Source organism: Lissotriton vulgaris, chromosome 7, assembly GCF_964263255.1.
Source record: "Lissotriton vulgaris chromosome 7, aLisVul1.2, whole genome shotgun sequence".
NCBI lineage: Eukaryota > Metazoa > Chordata > Amphibia > Caudata > Salamandridae > Lissotriton > Lissotriton vulgaris.
Genome location: NC_141695.1, coordinates 292,700,196 through 292,719,664, shown reverse-complemented (window position 1 = coordinate 292,719,664; position 19,469 = coordinate 292,700,196). Strand labels below are relative to the sequence as shown.

The window sequence follows — 19,469 nt, the reverse complement described above, 5'->3', positions numbered from 1 at the left end:
TAATTTAGTTGGAGAAATGTCCTTATTGCTAGACTTACACCAATGGCACCGATAATATAATATAAGAAATGTATGCCTTTTCTAGGGTGGCGCGGGGTGTTAAATGTGTGTCCCAGCGAGGTCATGAGTTTGAGTCCTGATAAGACCAACTCATCCTTTTGCACTTTATAAATTGAGTACTGTTACATTAGGTAATAGTCATCATCATCATCATCATCAAAATAGTCTTTATTCGAATTTGAATTCATAAAGACATTTGTACATTTAAAACAATAATCCAATGATCAAAGGTTAAAAATCAATTCCATATTTAACAGTTTACAAGAGACGAGGGTCCCATAAAAATTCCAATATTGCTAAGTTCGTGGATATTAAAAATACATAACTACATAAATACAAAAAATAAATAAATTAGGTAAAATGTGATAAGATCCTATTTAAGAGTATTGTCCATGCGCCATTTTTTATAATATTTGTAAAACATAGGCCAGGTTCATCAAAAGAAGTAAGGATATTCCTGTCACATAATTACCCCTTGCAATCAGCCCCTAATAGTAACATGGGCTATTTACGGTGTTAAGAGAAGGCAGAGGTAGTGTAGTGCTATATAAGCAATAGCTATTAGTACTACAGGGGTGTTGTTCGATTAACACCAGTACTTTTCATTTGGAGGTGCATGTCCAGAGAAATAAGTTGTATCAGGCAAGTCAGCCGGACTTATGCTAGTTGGAATATGTCTTTCAGAATCTTTGAAATAGCTTTTAATATTGGAGTCTTCATATTATACACCTGTCTTCTGTAAGCACAGAGGCCTTGTATTACCATAGCATCTGTGAAGACTTATTTTGACATTGGGATGCGTTCCCTGTAATCTGCATAGGTTGGGGGTTGTAGCCATAGGAGACCCAGCGCCATCTGTGCTGTCAGCAGCCTTCGGGGTCAGGGACGTCACGTTATTGTAGGGATGCTGCAATTAAACACGGCAGCCGAACCTTACACTACTCACTCATACGTTTCCTTCAGGGGAGTCTGGGGTTCTCTTTGCTGCCCCTGGTCCTGTCCCGTTCTTGGGGAACTCCCTCCCTTAAACCGTAACAGGACGGACGAATTTACTTGCAAGGCCGGTGAAATATGAAGCTTTTATTGAAGTATTTAACGGAGCTGGTTTTATTTGACGTCCAGTCCTTTATAAAACCATTACCTATATTATATGCCCAATCTCTAATAAAAACCCCTTGCTTAATGACTAAACATTCCAATTACGAAGAATTTGGAATATTGAAATAAAATCATACGTTAACAGGAGAAGCAGGCGGCGAAGGAGGAGACTGTAAGGCGACAACAATATGATATTATGAAATAAATGATGCCACCTCTAGCATTTGGGAAGGGGACTGATCGCACTTCCAATCCCTAGTAGCTAAATGGCAGCCTTTCAGACCTGCAGACCAGTGGCCAGATCAGAACACATATTAGACTGACACAAATTCCTTGGAGATAAGTAGGGAAGTGTTTGGTTGAAGGTCCATCACATTATGAAAGCAGATTTTGTGCTGTGTTATTTCAATATGATATTGGTATGTTCTACTGTAGCTTTGTATTAGGTTATGTACTGGTTTGCCCTGCTATGTTTTATGTTGTTAATTTGTTTTGTGTTGTGTGGTTATTGTGGTGTGCTCATTTGTGCTCTGTAACTGCTTGAGACAGGTCTATAAATGCTGCTAGGGTTGGCAACAAAAACTAGAATATTCCTTTAAGGTTCCCCTCAGTGCTTAATTTGTGAAATATTGAGTTCCAGGACCCAAAGTTTTACCCAGGAGCCTGTGTCCGGCTCTATTGTATGTCGGTTTGCAGAAGAGACAGGAGTTTCTCGAAGGTTGGCCCTTTGGCATGGAACTCCCTGCCTAGGGCTCTAAGATCCAATCAGAATCACAAAATCTTCCGGAGAGAACTTAAAACACTACTATTCAAGGAAACAGCATAACAACCTTTCGCATCTCCCATACCCTCTGCCAGCGCTATGAGACCTAATGGTGAAATGTGCGCTCTATAAAAACAAATACGTACATACATACATACAATGCGTAGTCTTGACACCACTCCGTACCTCTTTATTCCACCACCAGACACTTCTTGCCCCTTAACCTCACTCTTGCAGGATCTTCTTTTTATATTTGTCTCTTTTTTTCATCTCTCTCTTCCTATTTCTTTTCCCATTGTGTGTTTTTCCCTCTCTTGTTCTGGGTCCAAGTCTGATGAGGAAATTAAGCGCCGGTCCCCAGAAATTAGTCCTTGAGGGCCCCACCTACGCCCACCGGCTCACATTAAACACTGGTTCTACTGACAAACAACAGTTTTTCATGTTGTAAGGTGGTAATATGCTGTCACTTCAGATATTCTACTTTTTATCACACTAGACAGCTCAAAAATGTGGCAGAGCAGTGTGTCAAAGTGATTCTTTCAGCGTTCACTTTGTTTGCTTCAGGGCCTTGATTTGAATGCTGCTTGTGGCACTTTACAAAGTGTTGATTAATACAGGCATGTCAGGCCCGTCACATCTTCCCATGCTAAAGTTGCCATTGCATCTAACGAACAGAATGAATGTGTTATTCAGTGTAAATTATACAGAAAACACAATCTCATGAAACATGATCACATCCTCCACTGAGGTGCATAAAGTATTACTTGGTTAGGCCTTCCAGATTGAAAACATTTGTAAGCTAAAATAAAAAAAGCGATTCACTTCAGATGCTCTTGGTACGACTTTCAAGACATTTATGGTAAATCCAGCAGGCGTGAAAGTAAATACTCCTGCAGGAATTGATCTCTGTTGTAATGTTTAGGACGTCTAGTCGAGGTGATCAAAATACTCGTGTGAAAAGGCCAGGACGGGTTCCCAAAGCAAGCGCCTTGAGACCTTACGGTGAAAGGCGCTATATAAGAACATATGATTTACGATTTACTACAACACATAGGACTGCAAAAGGTATCATCAGACAAAAGGCACTCGCACTTTTATATTCAAGAACAAAAGTTTGATTCCAATATGTGGTCAGTAACGCTGGTCAAAATAGCACTTACATTGTTTGTCGGGACATGCATGGCGATATGTACTTTTTTAAATTGCCTAACTTAGAAAAATGTATCTACATCTCATTAATTATGCATATAGATATTTATTTGAAGTTGTGTGAATTGAATAGACTTTTTAATGTTTTAATGAATTAATATGAAGAATAATAATATTTGTATCTGATTTATGGACTTTTATAGTACTCTTTACTTTTGATGGCTTTTCTGGTGTTAACCTTGTTAAACTATGAGAGAGTAAGGATATTTTGTTGAAATCACACTCCCAGTTCCCTGAGGTCAATATATCAATACAAAAAGAGAGAGTATCCCAAGGACGAAGACATCCTTGTGGTTTGGAAAAATGGAGAGTGATAGCAAAGGAAAAAAGCCTTTCCTTGTTTAAAAAACCCTTCTCTCACCAAATTAGTTGGTGACATGCTTCATCATCGGGGTCCACCCAAGGGACCACTGACAAAATATCGACCAAGTAAATATCGACCTACAGGAATATCTATGCAGAAATATCGAAGGCAAGAATATCTACATCCTATCTACAACATGGTAAGTACAAAAATATCGAAAAAAATATATAGATGGTAAAAATATCGATGTTAAAAATATTGGTTTATTTCTGTAAAAATAAAAATGTAAAATAAAGTAAATAACACTAATAAATAAAATAATCATAGTTAAAAATATCTAATAATGTTTAAAATTAATAAATAATACATATATAATAATAATACATTAATTAAACATATACAGAAAATATATAATATATACATACTAAACAATAAGTTGTAATAATTATTTTTATAATTTATGAATTAATAAAAATATAAATTACAAATACATTTACAAACATAAAACAAAAACATAAATAAAAATAAAGAATTATGTTTAATAAATAAAAAAAATTAAATATACGTTTAATATTTTTAAAGTTAATTATATACTACATTATCTAAATGTATACAAAAAAAAAGCTAAATAAATAAAAATACTATTCAAAATCCATAAGTAAAAAAAATACAGTAATAAAAATGTTGGATAGCATAGAACTTAAAATTACCATTCCCACTCCACAGAGCGCAACAGTAGAGAAACCGTTGGGGAGTGTAGGGGTAAAAATTACTATTCCAATTCCAGAGAGTGCAACAGTAGGGATAACGTTGGATAGCGTAGAGGTAAAAATTACTATTCCAACTCCAAAAAGTGCAACAGTAGGGAAAGCGTTGAATAGCATAGGGGTAAAAATTACTTTTCCAACTCCAGAGAGTGCAACAGTAGGGAAAGTGTTGGATAGCGTACAGGTAAAAATTACTATTCCAACTCCAGAGAGTTCAACGGTAGGGAAAACGTTGGATAGCGTAAAGGTAAAAATTACTATTCGCACTCCAGAGAGTGCAACAGTAGGGAAAGCATTGGATAGCGTAGGGGTAAAAATTACTATTCCAACTCCAGAGACTGCAACAGTAGGGAAAACATTGGATAGCTTAGAGGTAAAAATGTATTTTCTCACTCCAGAGAGTGCAACAGTAGAGAAAGCGTTGGATAGCGTAGGGGTAAATATTACTATTTCAACTCCAGAGTGTGCAACAGTAGGGAAAACGTTGGATAGCGTAGGGGTAAAAATTACTATTCCAACTCCAAACAGTGCAACAGTAGGGAAAGCGTTGAATAGCGTAGGGGTAAAAATTACTATTCCAACTCCAGAGAGTGCAACAGCAGGGAAAGCGTTGGATAGCGTAGGGGTAAAAATTACTATTCCCACTCCAGAGAGTGCAACAGCAAGGAAAGCGTTGGATAGTGTAGGGGTGAAAATTACTATTCCAACTGCAGAGAGTGCTCAGTAGGGAAAACGTTTGATAGCGTAGGGCTAAAAATTACTATCCCAACTCCAAACAGTGCAACAGCAGGTAAAGTGTTGGATAGCGTAGGGGTAAACATTACTATTCCAGCTCCAGAGAGTGCAACAGTAGGGAAAGCATTGTATAGCATAGGGGTAAAAATTACTATTTTCACTCCAGAGAGTGCAACAGTAAGAAAAGCGTTGGATAGCGTAGGGGTAACAATTACTATTCCAACTCCAGAGAGTGCAACAGTAGGGAAAGCATTGGATAGTGTAGAAGTTAAATATAACATACTTATAAATAAATGTTGTAAATAAAATAATAAAAAAATTAATTTTTAAATAACCCTACATCATTTGCAAATCCCCATTAATAATTACTAAAAACATAAATACAATTGAATAATTAATTAACAATAAAATATCAATAAATACCAATAAATATTAATTAATAAATATAAATTATAAAATAATTAACAATTTAAAATATCAATTACCAATTTAAAAAAAATAATTACCAATTATAAAGAATTAATTGCCAATTAAAAAATGTAATTGCCAATTACAAACCTTAATTACCAATTAAAAAATGAATTACCAATTAAAATAATTAATTACCAATTAATAATTTTCAATACCAATAAAAAATAAATAATTACTTAATTACAATTAAATTACTTCCCACCCAATTCCCCTATAAACCCACAACCTGCTACAGAACTTAAATGCAAAAATTAATTAACATTAATTTACAATTACAAAAAATGAATAATTAATTTACTATAATTCAATAACCTACCACCCTACTCCCCTATAAACCCACAACCCGCTCCAGTACTAAAACATAACATTAAATTAAAAATAACATTTTTAATACATAAAAAATGGTACACATATAATTTAAAACAAATAAAATACTTAACAAAAAACATTTAACACATACATATAAAATACATAATAAAATACATAACAACAAACAAATATCGATATTAGTAACATTGAAATTAGTGACATCGATATATTTGATATCGATATTACTAAGTTCGATATTATATCGATATAAAAAAAAACGATATTACTAACCTTAGGGTCGATATTCTGTCCAACGATATTCTTCACCTCGATATTCTTCACCTTCGATATTTTTGACTCGATATTACTGAAGGTCGATAATGGGGAATCGATATTTTGACTGTGCACCAGTCAACATGTTACACCTATTTGTGTTAGTACTAGGTTTTCATCAGGACCAAATGTTGAGACCGAGTGGTCTGCGCACGCTAAGGCAAATCCGTCACCTGGTTCAGCAAATAGCCAGACCGTGTACTTACGGTGAGGTCACCTTACATCATTCTGTGTAGGGGGAAAGAATATCTGCAACCGTGAACATGTTACTCCATCTTCTTTACATTTCTCCATAGTGCAAGTACACATGTTCTTGTGTCGTATCAATATGACATAATTAATAGACACTGGCTGTCTGATGCATCTCAGTTAGGAGTCTGAGAAATACTCATATCTTGCCATCACATACCCACATACATTCGTAGTCATAAGTGGGTGTGTCATGCAGCTCTCTTGATTTAAGAGCATATAACTCTGTGACTGTGTGAGTCTATGGTCATACATAAAATAGTAGTGCCAATTAATTTTTTAACGATAGACAAAGGGGGAACTAAGGTATAAAAAAAACATATCAAGTGAAACTAATAGTGGTTTCGCCCCATGGAAACCGTGGGGGTGGGGGTCTGGTTATAGTTGCATTCTGCAGGATAACAAGATGGGGATAAAATCAAACGTCCATTGTCTCCACGGTGGAAGACGGGACAGGGATATAAGCGGTGCCCACCCGCAATAGTATTAAACAGAGTGAGGCTGCTGAAAGGTGTATTGCCTATGTTTGAGGAAAAACAAAGCAGCCACTCGCCATCACATTCACACATACTCACGTTCATCACCCCTCTTTTGCTGGCTTTGGATAGTCCTCGACTCTTCCTTGTTTTGGGTGGGGAGACAACAATGCGGGATGGCCTTATTTTAGCTTTCTGCCCTCTGGTCAGAACTTTGAGCTTTACAGGGCTAGTTTCCTGGTCAGACGGCAATGAACAAGGAACAAAGTTTGTCACTGGGTCCGAAATAGTATGAAAAGACTGACTAACCCAGATTCGGGATACATCATGATTAGAGACCATCAAAGATTTGAGGATTACAGGAGTTAAGGAAAGTCTGCCTTGCGGGTGTTGGAGCCCAAGAGATAACCTTCATTCAGTTAACTTCATCTCATTAATTAGGGCTTTTTCTGCCCTCAATAGGAAGGCATCCAAGATTCCCACCACACTTCTGCCTACACTCGGCATACGCTTACTCATGTTTGACATGTATATGGGCGCATGAATGTTGACAGATCCCTGCTAAAATACTTCACAGCTGACAGCACAGGGTATACTATACAATGTGCAAAAGTGCAATACAGTACTGGACTACTGACCATACAGTACCTAAGTAACTATTGGTAAACAGACAACCCTAATTTGTCAGTAAAAATGCAGCATGAAAAACAAAATTATAGCAGCTATAACAGAAACAATGTTCAATATATATAGCGCGATACAGTACTAAAACGTAGACCTCAAAATTACCAGAAAAAGACTATCATAAGGTCTTTTGTTGACCAATAAAGTGACACGTGAATGTATGCAGCTTTTAAGCAGTCAGGATATTATCGGCATTTTGGACACAATAATATCACTAAAATGCTGTGTAAAGAGCAAGGCCCTGATTCGAAGGGAGTGCTAACCAAAAACAGACAGTTAAAACTCATAACCCCCTTGTCACAGAGACTGAGGTGCAGCGTGCAGCGTGCAGTTACAGCAATGAATAGCGTTATCTCCCCTTATTCAGCCACTAGTAGAACATAGGTCATATATATAATGAATAGGTTTCCTGAATCATTGTACTAAGGACCCTTCAGTCTTACCAGGCGGAGAGAAGCACACCCATGCTAATAAAAAACAGAAAAGCAAAGTCAGATAGTCTCAAATAACTCACGAGTCAAAATGGGGCAAAACCAAGAGTCCTGGCCCAGTCCAGCTTCCTCCGGTCACTGACGGGCTAGGACGGGTTAGGATGGGCTCATCCTTCGCCCGGGCTTTGCCCAGGCGCGTCCCGCACCACTGAGTGTGTGCAGCGCTTTTGAGCGTGTTAATGCCGGTGATGAGGCCTCCCTCTCAGTTGTGATACCAGTGATGACGCCTCCCTCACAGCTGTGGGAACCAATAAACACAAGTTTCACTCTGGGACTCGGTGTCCCGCCAGAGTGTGTAGGTGCACAGTGGTGCACGAAGAAGAAGAAATTGTCTCACCATGGGCTCTGCAAACAGTGGGAACAGGGCTGTAGACAAAGTTCATACCCTGAGGTGAATCAAAACTGCCCCAGAATTCTGCCCCCAAGGGAAGTAAAGGTCGCAGACCAGTCTTCCCCTGGGAAATTCGCGCAAGACTGGAAGGACAAGATGGGGGGTGGGATTAGAAGGGGAAAGGGTGGGATTTAGGAGAAGTTATAAGGAGTTGGAAGAGGAGAAAACAGCCTCTTCTCAACTCCTGAGCACCACCGGGGGGACATGAAAAACTTTGTGGTCGATAGGTGGGTGGTTGGGGCAGGGGCTGATTTTCCCGCCCCATCAATCACAGCCAAATCGCATCACAATTGCTGCAAGCTTAATGTAAAGAAAAAAAACACATACAAACAAAACTTGCTAAACACATACACTACTGCAGTCAAAACACCAACAACAAAACACAACTACCTCTGCCAAAGGTGAGATCTATTGACTTTGCAAATCTTTGTCTTCTCTGCAGGCAGAGATTGTATGATATCCAGGAGGGACTAAAGCACTCAAAGTTACTGTACAATCCTCTTTCACCCAGGTCTGCATTTGACAATATATGGTGTCCAGATATATTGTGGTAGATGCAGACCGACAAATTCTATCTAAGAATTTACTAAATGTGTCAGGTCCATATAATGGTTTAGAAGTATAGTTTCGTTTTTTAAACAAAGCCAGAATAAAAAAATATAGATTTGTCATTCATTTTTCATATAAAAAGTCTGCAAAAAGTTGATTTGCTAGTTGATTTTCCAGCAAAACATATTTCTGAGGAGGTTTTCTCAATTATTTGAAAAAAATATGGAAATTTCATTGCAGATGTAGTTTTTACCGAATTTTCTGAAAAGTGTTGAAACCTAGTCCTGCAATTCCCTACACCTCTGACATCAAACATCTGTTATGTTGTACATAAAATTCATGGTAATTACAACACAAGATTACATTTGTTTAATAGTTCCTTATTGTTTCAATGTTATGAAGAATGATCTGTTCAGTGTGTTCAGTGTGCATGTAAAACACTTCTGAGTTGCAGTGCTCCAGCTACGCAAGCCTCATCACATTATGTTTTGAACTTTTCTTTTAAAGGATGGGGCTTCTTTCTGCTTTTGTCTGGGTTCTATTGGTCATTGGCCAGTTCCAGAAATCAGAGTCACGATGTAAAGGTAAGGTTTTGAGCCCATCTAGACTTATGTGTCTTTTTATTTGCAAGAATCTTATTTTGTGCTCTATGTTACAGACAAACGCCTTTTCAGTTCTCCAACCTATAGTTTTCCTTTCCCCATAATTTGTCTATATCAAGAATGCCCTTTGCCAAGCTACAAAAAACAGAAAACCTAACATGAGACTGATAATGCTGGATTATTCTCTTATCTTTTATCTTATCCTATCAATTTAAAGAATCCTCGGTCGATTGGACCTTTATTATCTGCTAGGAAGGGTAAAGGCGAGAAAAACATTTCATTCGATAAATCACCAATGAGCTAAACACAATTCAGATTCAGAAGGACCACTGACTACGAAATCACATTTTTGGGCATTTATCACAAAGCCAAAAATAATTGAACATACAAGCACCTCATGACGAGGTTGAAAAGATACATGGGAACTAATACAAAGTTTATCCTGCGCACTATACGAACCCGATATAACATTAAAAGAATGAGAATTTCTAAGACTATTAAACAAGCAACTACTGCACCATTATCCAATTCAGTCTACATCTGTCATTACAAAAAGGAATCAATCAGTTAGTCATGTCCCTACACTAATTCTAAAGTAACATTCCTACTTAGCATTAATCCCAGGCATGATCATAAAGGTGTCAGCTTGTGAAGACTTCCTCAGAAGTACACTTCACGTTTCTTGAGTTAGTAGCCATAACTCGATCTAACAACCCCTCTGCTGGAATCGGTCTCCTCTTTTTACCTCTCTAGCTGTTTCGCCGACCTTTCTGCAAACCTACTCTGACTCTCCTCCCTCGCGGAACTGTCCCTAATACAAAATGGACAATACAAAACACACACCTCATGGCAGAATACTTCATGTAGGTGAAGTTCCACCAACTCGTGCTTCATCTAGTAATGGTTGATACGACCTTGGGTTCCAGGCTCCTCCAGCGGTCTTCCAATTATCAAAATTCCAATGCAACAGTGTCACAGGTCTTCTCCATACCTAACTCCTGACACAAAGAGCATCAGTCTAGCTAACGAGAACGATGTCATAGCACCGAAGACACGGACAGACTGCTGGAAGGTGTTAAGTCGGGCTCTCCTTTAGATGCCTGTCCTCTTAAGATAATAAAACAGTGTTGTCATCATACCACACCCTTCAGCGGTTCTGAATTGGGCTATCTTTGATGGACAGTTTCCTTTGTCCTGGAAGACGGCAGTGATAAAGCCATTGCTGAAGAAGCCCTCTCTCGATCCGACGGAGCTTAAGAATCATTGCCCGATATCACCGCTCGGGGTGCCGGCCACGATTCTTGAAAGGCACCTCAATTCTTGTCTTTCTTCCTATCTGAATGATCATCGATTGCTGGATGACTCTCAACACAGCTTTAGAGCCCTACATAGTACGGAAACTGCCCTTGCGGTGGTTCCGTATGCAGGTGGATGCAGGCCACACTACCTTGCTTATCCTTCTTGATCTCACAGCAGCCTTCGATACCCTGTCCCCTGTGAGGCTAGTAGAGCGCCTCGGGGAGATAGGGATCGGGGGCTCAGCGCTGGAGCTTCTTTCCTCATTTCTTAACTATCAGACTGAGATGGTTAACCTTGGGCCTTTTTTCTCTGCTACCAAGACTATGGTTTGTGGCATGCCTCAGGGCTCTTCCCTGAGCCCAACGCTTTTTAACATTTATGTTGCCCCGCTCGCCAAACTTGTGAGATCGTTTGGTCTGGAGGTACTATTCTATGCAGATGATACGCAAATTATGGTATCAATTACTCATAACATCAGAGATGCGTCTTCCATCTTTATGCTCTGTATGGAAGCAGTTGCATCCTGGATAAGCTCAAACTTCCTTAAACTAAAGGGGGAGAAGACTGAGGTGTTGATTTTTGGCAGTAGCGCGGATATCTAGTCCAGCGATTGGTGGCCTACCTCGTTGGACGCCTGTCCTGCCCTGTCTCAGTTGAAATAAATCTTGCCATTATGGTGGACATTTCTCTCACCATGAGTCGGCAGGTGAGCAGAACAGTTTCCACTAGTTTCGGGATCAATAGAACTTTAAAGAACATTTCAACTTATATTTCACTGGATTTGCGTAAACAGGCTGTGGCCGCACTTGTAACATTCAGATTGGATTACTGTAGTGCCCTCTATTTGGGCATTAACAGAGGTCAGATTCAGCGGCTGCAACTGCTTCAGAACGCAGGAGCCAGGTTTGTGATGAACCTACCTAAGCTTCATTCCATCTCCCCCTCTCGTGATTTTGCATTGGCTTCCTATTGACCATAGGATTTGTTTAAAAAACGTATGTCTAGTTCACAAGGCTCTTTTTGGGTCTGGCCCAGAGGGTATAAATACCCTCTTCCATTGCTATACTCCCTCTAGGAATCTCAGGTCGGCATATAAGAACCTGCTTATAGTGCAAAGGTTCATTAAGGTCAGATGGGGAGGTCCAGCTTTTTCTTCAGTTGTCCCCAAACTCTGGAACTCCCTTCCTTATGATCTGACCTGCCTTTCTTCTCATTTACTCTTTTGTAAGGCCCTGAAGACTTGGCTCTTCACTCAGTCTGCAGCCTAACTTTCTCTGTCCTCATCTCGCATAGTCTGCTTTAGCACCTTGATGCCCTTGGGCTAAGTTTGCGCTTTATAAGACCCAATTTCATTCATTTCCTTCATTCACCTGCAACGGAAAGCATGTGAACACATCAACCTTAGCTGACTACAATCGACTGAGAGCCTTCCCAAGGAAAATACATCTCAGGCCTTCTCGACTCTGCTAACATAAGAAACCACGACCAGGCCTTCCATGGCAAAACGTGAAGTCAGGCCTCTACATATCCTTCTACACACATTATTAATACTGCATTTCTAAGCATTACATTTCTTCAATTAAGGCACTTTTAATCAATCCTACATATGCAAACGTTTAAATCTAATACATTTTAATACACAACTATTTTGTTAAATCATTTGCGACAAGCAGTTACTTTATGTGTCGTTTTTACCTTTTCACTAACACAAATTACATTCTTAACACTGCACATACTTTTTCTATTCCTGCAATCACAAATTACTACTGATTGATGTTTCAAACACACAAAAATACATATGGATGAGGACTATCTGTGATTATAACGCATCCCTACAATTTTCAGAATATCATCACGCTCTATCAAGACCAATTGGTTTCAGTCGAGGGCAAATGTGGGGATCAAATGCCTAGATATGTTAACCAACAACAGAACACCCTTTGAATAAGTTACCTGAGAAATGTGTTAGTCCAGACCACTAAAGACATAAATGTAACGTGTAATGTGTGTGGCCCGTCAAGAGTTTTTCATTAAAATCAATTTGCCTCATAATACTTGTATGTTACCGCTGAACTCCCCTCCTTGTTTTTCTTTGCTGCAGGCAGGGATTGTATGATGTCAAGGAGAAACTAGAGCACTCAAAGCTACTGTACAATCCTCTTTCAAACAGGTCTCCATTAGACAATATATGTTGTACAATTAGTCCAGATATATTACGACACATGCTGACCAACAATTTCTATGTAAGATTTTACTAAATTTGGTTGGTCCATATAATTGTTTAGAAGCATAGCTTAGTCCTGGATTAGTCATGGTAAAAAGAGAGCTGCAAACACCAGAATGTAATGTTGTGTGCTATACATCCTATCAGAAGAAACACATTGAAAGGCACTCCTGGTTGTTCAATGTTGATGCTAGGTAATCTGTGTTGGGTTCCACTGCCAAAGGCCCCTCAGCCATAGGTAAGCCATAAACTCCAAAGGAACACCTGCAATCAAGTCCAAGTAACACTTCCTTATCTGCCACACTTTCATTTATGAAAGGAATCCAATGTGTAAACCCTTTATAATCTAATTTTTTTTATTGATGAAATAACTATTTTAAAATTCTAATCAATTCTATAGTAGGCAAAATCTCAATTGATGATTAATCGCATGGCAACCATTGCGGTCAAAGGACACCCATCTTTAAGCAGAGTCTATAGAACTGTTTCTTAAATTAGCCATCTGTCTTTAATAAGTAGGTGTATGTGTATATTTGTATGGTTGTAAGTGGGGTCATTTTGACCTCAGTATTCTTGAAAGGAATTATGGTGAATCTATGTAAAAGGTGTGTTAAGAAGCACAGCTGTAAAGCATTTTTTCCTCCTGCTTCCTTTCTAAGGGATTTACAATGAGACATATTGTGTTACTTAACGGTGTACTTAAAATGAGATACACTGTCTTCCTTTATGATGAAATATAAAGAGAACAAACATTTCATGATGCTTCAAAAAACAAGACTTTTTCATTTTACTTTGAGTGGTGTACATTAGGCTACAAAAAACAAGCTATTTTTTCATTTTTATTTTCCTTTTCAATATTGATACAAAAAAAATCTAAATGAAAAAGAAGAGGAAAGAAAACTTGGAATCAATGTTAAATTTCTCAGGACAGGTGTACAAATGAATGCATTTAATAAAGCACATGTATAAAGCCGAGCACAAGTATGGTCATTAGCATGAAAAATAGATCAGATTATTTACATATGCATCCACATCACAGATTGAAGATTTATGATGCAAACAGCACAGTGAGCGTAAATTCCCATCCTGCAAGTTGTTATTGTATTGCTTCAGGACATCTCAAATGCCATCAATACTGTTTTACATAACCTTGCAAGGGACTCCTCACAACAGTACAATTAGGGGACGATTTATGGATTAACACATGGAATGGAGTCCACCTGAGTGGTGGAGGACATAATCTCTACCCAGTGGTGCCTCAACAATTTTTAGAGTGGGGGTGCTTCCATCAGTGTTATACCACTGAACTCATAACAGTTGTGAAAAATCCAAGCGCTACGCAAGGAAAGTGGTATGTAGCTTGTCTGCATTTTGGAGCTCTGTGTCGCAAATATATTATTATAGAATGGCGTGGCTGTGCACTTTCATTTATAGACAGCACATTTTCCTTAGTAAAAGGTAATTATATTTTCACACACATAACTTGTTACTGATAAAACTGTATAATGCACAAACGACAATGTCTGGAAATCAGGTTTCAGTGACTATCATTTGTACATCACACATTTTCTTGATTTGATTTAATTCTGCAAAAAATCTTTGAATCCATCACACTTTAGAATGACAAAACAGTGCTTCAGTTGGGCTTTTGTAACTGTTGGTATATTTTGAAATGTTTATTCAATTTATTTACATGTATTTAAATGTTATTTTGTTGGACAAAACTGACGTACTATAGCCCTACCTTTCACACTCCTTGTACTCCAGCAAGACTGCCACATAGTTCACTTTAAAAAATCATCCCACTTTGTAGTTAGAAAATAGAAAGTATACTTCAATCACCATGTTAAATGAATAAGCAGCTATTTCTGAAAAGACGGAGCCTGACATTTGACCTTGACCTTGGCGTTGAAGGCTCAGCAAATGTAAGCGGGGAAAGAAAAGATGTCAAGGCATCTTTGTTGCACATGCATCTTCTGAACTCAGCATGCTTATTTCTGGGGGTACTTCCAGTGCCCATTCCTTCTCTGCCCTGAAAGAGTACCGTCTTCCAAATGTAGAGGTGATGTTGGGCCCGGTGGTCATCTCTGTAAGTGAAAGGGAACCACTGTCACAGGTTAAAGTTACAAAAAGATAGGTGAGCCTCCGCTGCTGCTTTTAACAGCTGTCAACCAAATGTTTAAACATTTTTGGGTTTCGAACTCTCAAAGTATAAGGTAGTTTTTTTTTGAGAAACAAAAAAAATAACCCCCACACCTTGGGAGCTTTGTCCAAGATTGTAGGGTTATTATGTTTTTCTGTCCCTCCAAACCAGATTTATCTTGGTTCTGCCAACAAAAAGGTTACAGCCCTTCGCTAAAACATGTGGGTAGGCCAAGAGTTTGGTGGACAGGGTACTCCTTTGAGCTTGGTGGACAGGGTAGTCCTTTACATCTGTGATGGAAAATCCTGTCCACAAAACTCTAAATCAGGTGCTAAGTCCTAAATCAATTTTTTAATTGTAGGAGCTGGATCTCAATCCCTCTGGATAGCTTCTGGCCTTTTTTGCCAACAACAAAACTATGGCCGTTAAATGGTTCATCTTGACATGTACTTCACTCTATAATCCTAACAGTACAATCAATAGGGATAGTGTGGCACATAATCTACTCATTTGACAGTTTAAATACTTAAACCTAAAAAAAACATATATCTGAGAGCATTCCCATGCCATGACCTTGATGTCCATCAATAGTTTTTGAAATCTTGGGCACTCTGAATTTTCTAGTAAACCGTATGCCTTTAATATTGCAGGGGTGTCACAAAATTTACATAAATAGGTACAGTGTAATATTCTGTGTATTCTTCATGGAAACCTTTTTCATTTGGGAGCAGCGACAGCTCCATTTTTGTCTGTGTGTCTTTTCCTGGTCTAACTCCTAGTGTTCTTTGCCTGCATTGGTTTTTGCTAAGCTAATGTGCACTATCATGTTATATAAATTGGAGATTATGGGTCTTATTTAGAATTTGACAGGCAATACCTTGGTTGGCAAAAGACATTACCCAGGGCCGGTTGTAGGATTTGCGAGGCCCTGGAACAAAAGGGAATGTGCGAGGCCCCTCTAATTTAAATAAGTGACCCCTTGAAAGGAGGCCACTCAGAGTCCCTGTGGGAGGCCCATTGTCCAGCATTTTAGCGCTCCACAGTTTTAACTTTCAACCCAAAAGCAATTCTCACACCCTCAACGTGATAGGTGTGAGAATTGCTTGTGGGCTAAAAGTTAGAACTGTGGGGGTGGTAATATGCTGGACAATGGGCATCCTGCAGCGTCTCTGAATGGGTCTCCTTGCAATTGGGACAAGAGGAAGCGTCTCCCTCCCCTAGGCATCCAGCCACCATCCCTGAGAGGCCCAGAGAGGGGGGGGGGGGGTAATTGCAAGGAGAAACCTTTCTTCCAAATTGATTGCTAGGGAAACAAAAGGACACACCACCAGTGCGGGGCCCCACACTGCCCATGCCTAGCGCCGGCCCTGATATTACCGCTGCCATCCTTATAGACTACCCTTCTGCAAATCTAAAGATGACCCAGCTGTCATCTCGCTACATCATCGCCGCAGTTCCTTTCAATGTAAAAAAAATTTCATAAACAGGCGTCATCAGTTTTCAAGGCCATTGACCATACTTTTAGTGTATGTTTTTCGGAAACAAACTCCAAAGTGGGAGTTTGTTTGAAAAGAGCAAAAAACTAAAGACCCCTACACCCTGGGGGTTTTCTCTCAGGGTATGAGGCTCATAATTTTTTTTTGTTACTTACAGAAAGGTTTTTTCTGATAGTGTGGGAAAAATACATTACACTAGCAGCCCTAAAAAGGCCAGTAGTGGAATATTTCGTCCTTCAATAGCCACTACTCCACCAGGCCATCTAAGGGAGTTTCTGTAAACAGAGCCAACATGGAACACTTAAGATCCACCCATCTCTAAATTATGCGGTTGAGCCTAGGGTTTACTCACAGGGTACTCTATACCCTTTTACATTAAGTTGTAATTTACCAAACTCTAAATCAGGCCCTATGCCTAACTGACATGGGAAGAGTCACATTTGTAAGTGCATTTAATGCCTTTAGTTCAGCTGGAAATGATGGCTATTGCTCAAGTATTATATGGCATAATCTCAAATATAGAAAGACTTCTAATAATGTTGTTCATTATTTTAGTGAAGTCATCTAGGGTTATACATTTCCAACACTGACATAAGCAATCCAAAGCATCTCAGTTTTTGAAACTCCTCCATGTGACCTTCAAGCAGGGATTGCTTAGTGAAGATAGTTCTGCAGAGTAGAGTGATTCAACACCTATGGTGGCTCTCAGACTAAGTCATGCCCATACTGTACATGCGACCAATTGTATTTGTGGGACAGGATTAGGGATTGGTTTATCTACAATTGTATTCAGTTGTATTGTATATGTATTCTCAGATTCTATTCCACATGCTGAATCAAGGACATGTTACCGTTCTGTGCGTGGTTTGCCCAAAAGTAAAACTCCATGTCCAGAACTGAGAATCTCAATCATCTTTTAATACTGGTGCTTCCCAGCTAAGACTAGGCTATTTTCCTGCCTATACTACCTTTCTAGGAAAGGTGCACTGTGCTGAAAAATGTTTTACTCAAGGGTCTCAGGACATTAGCAAGATGATTTAGTAGTTTGAGAAATAATATATAATACTATAGCCTTCTTACCACAAGGTCTTGTGGCCTGGACATTACAGGGTCATAGTTGTCCCTCACAATTACCTCAAGATTTCAATTAATCTTAATTCTGAGGTACCACACTAAATCTTCTCTCTGTTGAATTGGGAAATGTAGTTTAGGTTATATTGAGGCTGGGGTTAATGTAAATGTCTGATCTACCCCAATAGATTTGCAGTATCTGAACATGAAAGTAGAATTACGCACGCCGCTAACCAGCGTTAACAGCCTCAAGTACTCACTAGCTCCTCCCATACAAGACTTCTAGTTCTAGTAATATGTCCTGAATCTCTGATTACGCCTGTGAGGACTACAAAGAGATAAGAACAATTGGCACTACTAGAGTAACTTAGTGCACAAATTATAAAACTGCACTTGCACTTGCTACCTGCCCATGGCTACCTACTTCCGATTGCACTTGCTCTCGTTCAGTGAAATGTTCAGATCTGGTGTCTGTGGTATTGAGTGTCTTAGTGCATTAAAGTGTATTTTTTAACAATCTCAAGAACTGGGCAGGACAATCTATTATAACAATGCTGGGTGATTATTTAGTTCTGAGCTTGAAGCATTCTCACACTATCTACCCGAGAAGCATGTGGCTGCTTGCAAGTCCCAAAGCTGAAGGGGTTTTACTTGTCAGAGTTTGCAGAGCCGAATGGAGGCAGGCACCTTCCCCATCTAGCTGTCACATACTTTCCTAATGTTTCATTTCACAATCACTTGTTGTCCAAAATTCGGTAATCTCCCAATATCTCTTGCCTATGTGAAGCAGTATATTATTCTTCTAATTTGTTTATGTCTTTTCTAATCTATATAGTGTTGGATTGGCTTACATTTTCCTGCTTGACTAGAAATATATGTTCCTTTAATATAAGCTTTAAAGGCCTCCCATAGCACTCCCACGCTTTCAACAAGACCCTTTTGAGTTTGAAATAATCACCAATGGATTGCCTAAGCACTGCTCTTACCACTCTGCTCAACAGCTCTGACAGGGGGTATTTCCATAACCTAGAGCTAGTGGTGGAGGCATGGGATGTAATTGTTACATTTACAAAGGAGGGACACCAAAGTGTTCAAGGATGCATTCCAATTTCAGATATCTAAGTACTTGCATCTTTCTGAAAGACTCAAGAATCAATTTGTGATTCTTCATCATGAGACATAAATAGTAAATGTACCTTGGGAGCATGATTGTCAATGGTTCCATACATCTATGAGGCCAAATCTTTGCATTATTCTATGAATTGTTCATGAATTGCTCATTTTACTGCTGAGCGTGGACTTTCCGTGACAGCGGATGTATCTAGTGATGTTTCCAGAACAACATTCTGGCCTCACCACATAGGAAGGAATGGGGGTTAGTGTTCATGCAGAAGGATATCACTCTGTTCACATGAGTTAATCATTGGCTAGTATCTAACTTATGTGTCTGATATCATATACAAATTCCTGTTACTTCTTCATACAAATATCCACTCTCCTAGAATATGTGCTATTTGAAACTGTTAGAACTGGGGGTCTCTAGTTGGCAGAGGTAGGTACTACTGTCCAAATAGGGACCCTTCTAGTCAGGGTAAGGAGGAAACACTCTTTAGATAACCTCTACTCAACCCCTTGGTAGCTTGGCATAAGCAGTCAGGCTTAGCCATAAGCCATGTGTAAAGTATATGTACCAACACTCAGTAACACAGTGAAAACACCACAAACTGACTCCACAACAGTTTAGA

The 19,469-nt window shown here is 39.0% G+C and overlaps 1 protein-coding gene across 1 annotated transcript in view; it reads left to right on the top strand.

Moving 5' to 3' along the window:
- LOC147701415 (myeloperoxidase-like) overlaps positions 1 to 19,469 on the top strand; it is a 333,004-nt gene that overhangs the window by 14,576 nt on the left and 298,959 nt on the right. The window contains exon 2 of the mRNA XM_086930102.1: positions 9,397 to 9,473. Within this exon, the coding sequence (XP_086786228.1) occupies positions 9,398 to 9,473 (76 nt within the window). The 5' untranslated portion in view covers position 9,397. The remainder of the gene's footprint in view (positions 1 to 9,396; positions 9,474 to 19,469) is intronic.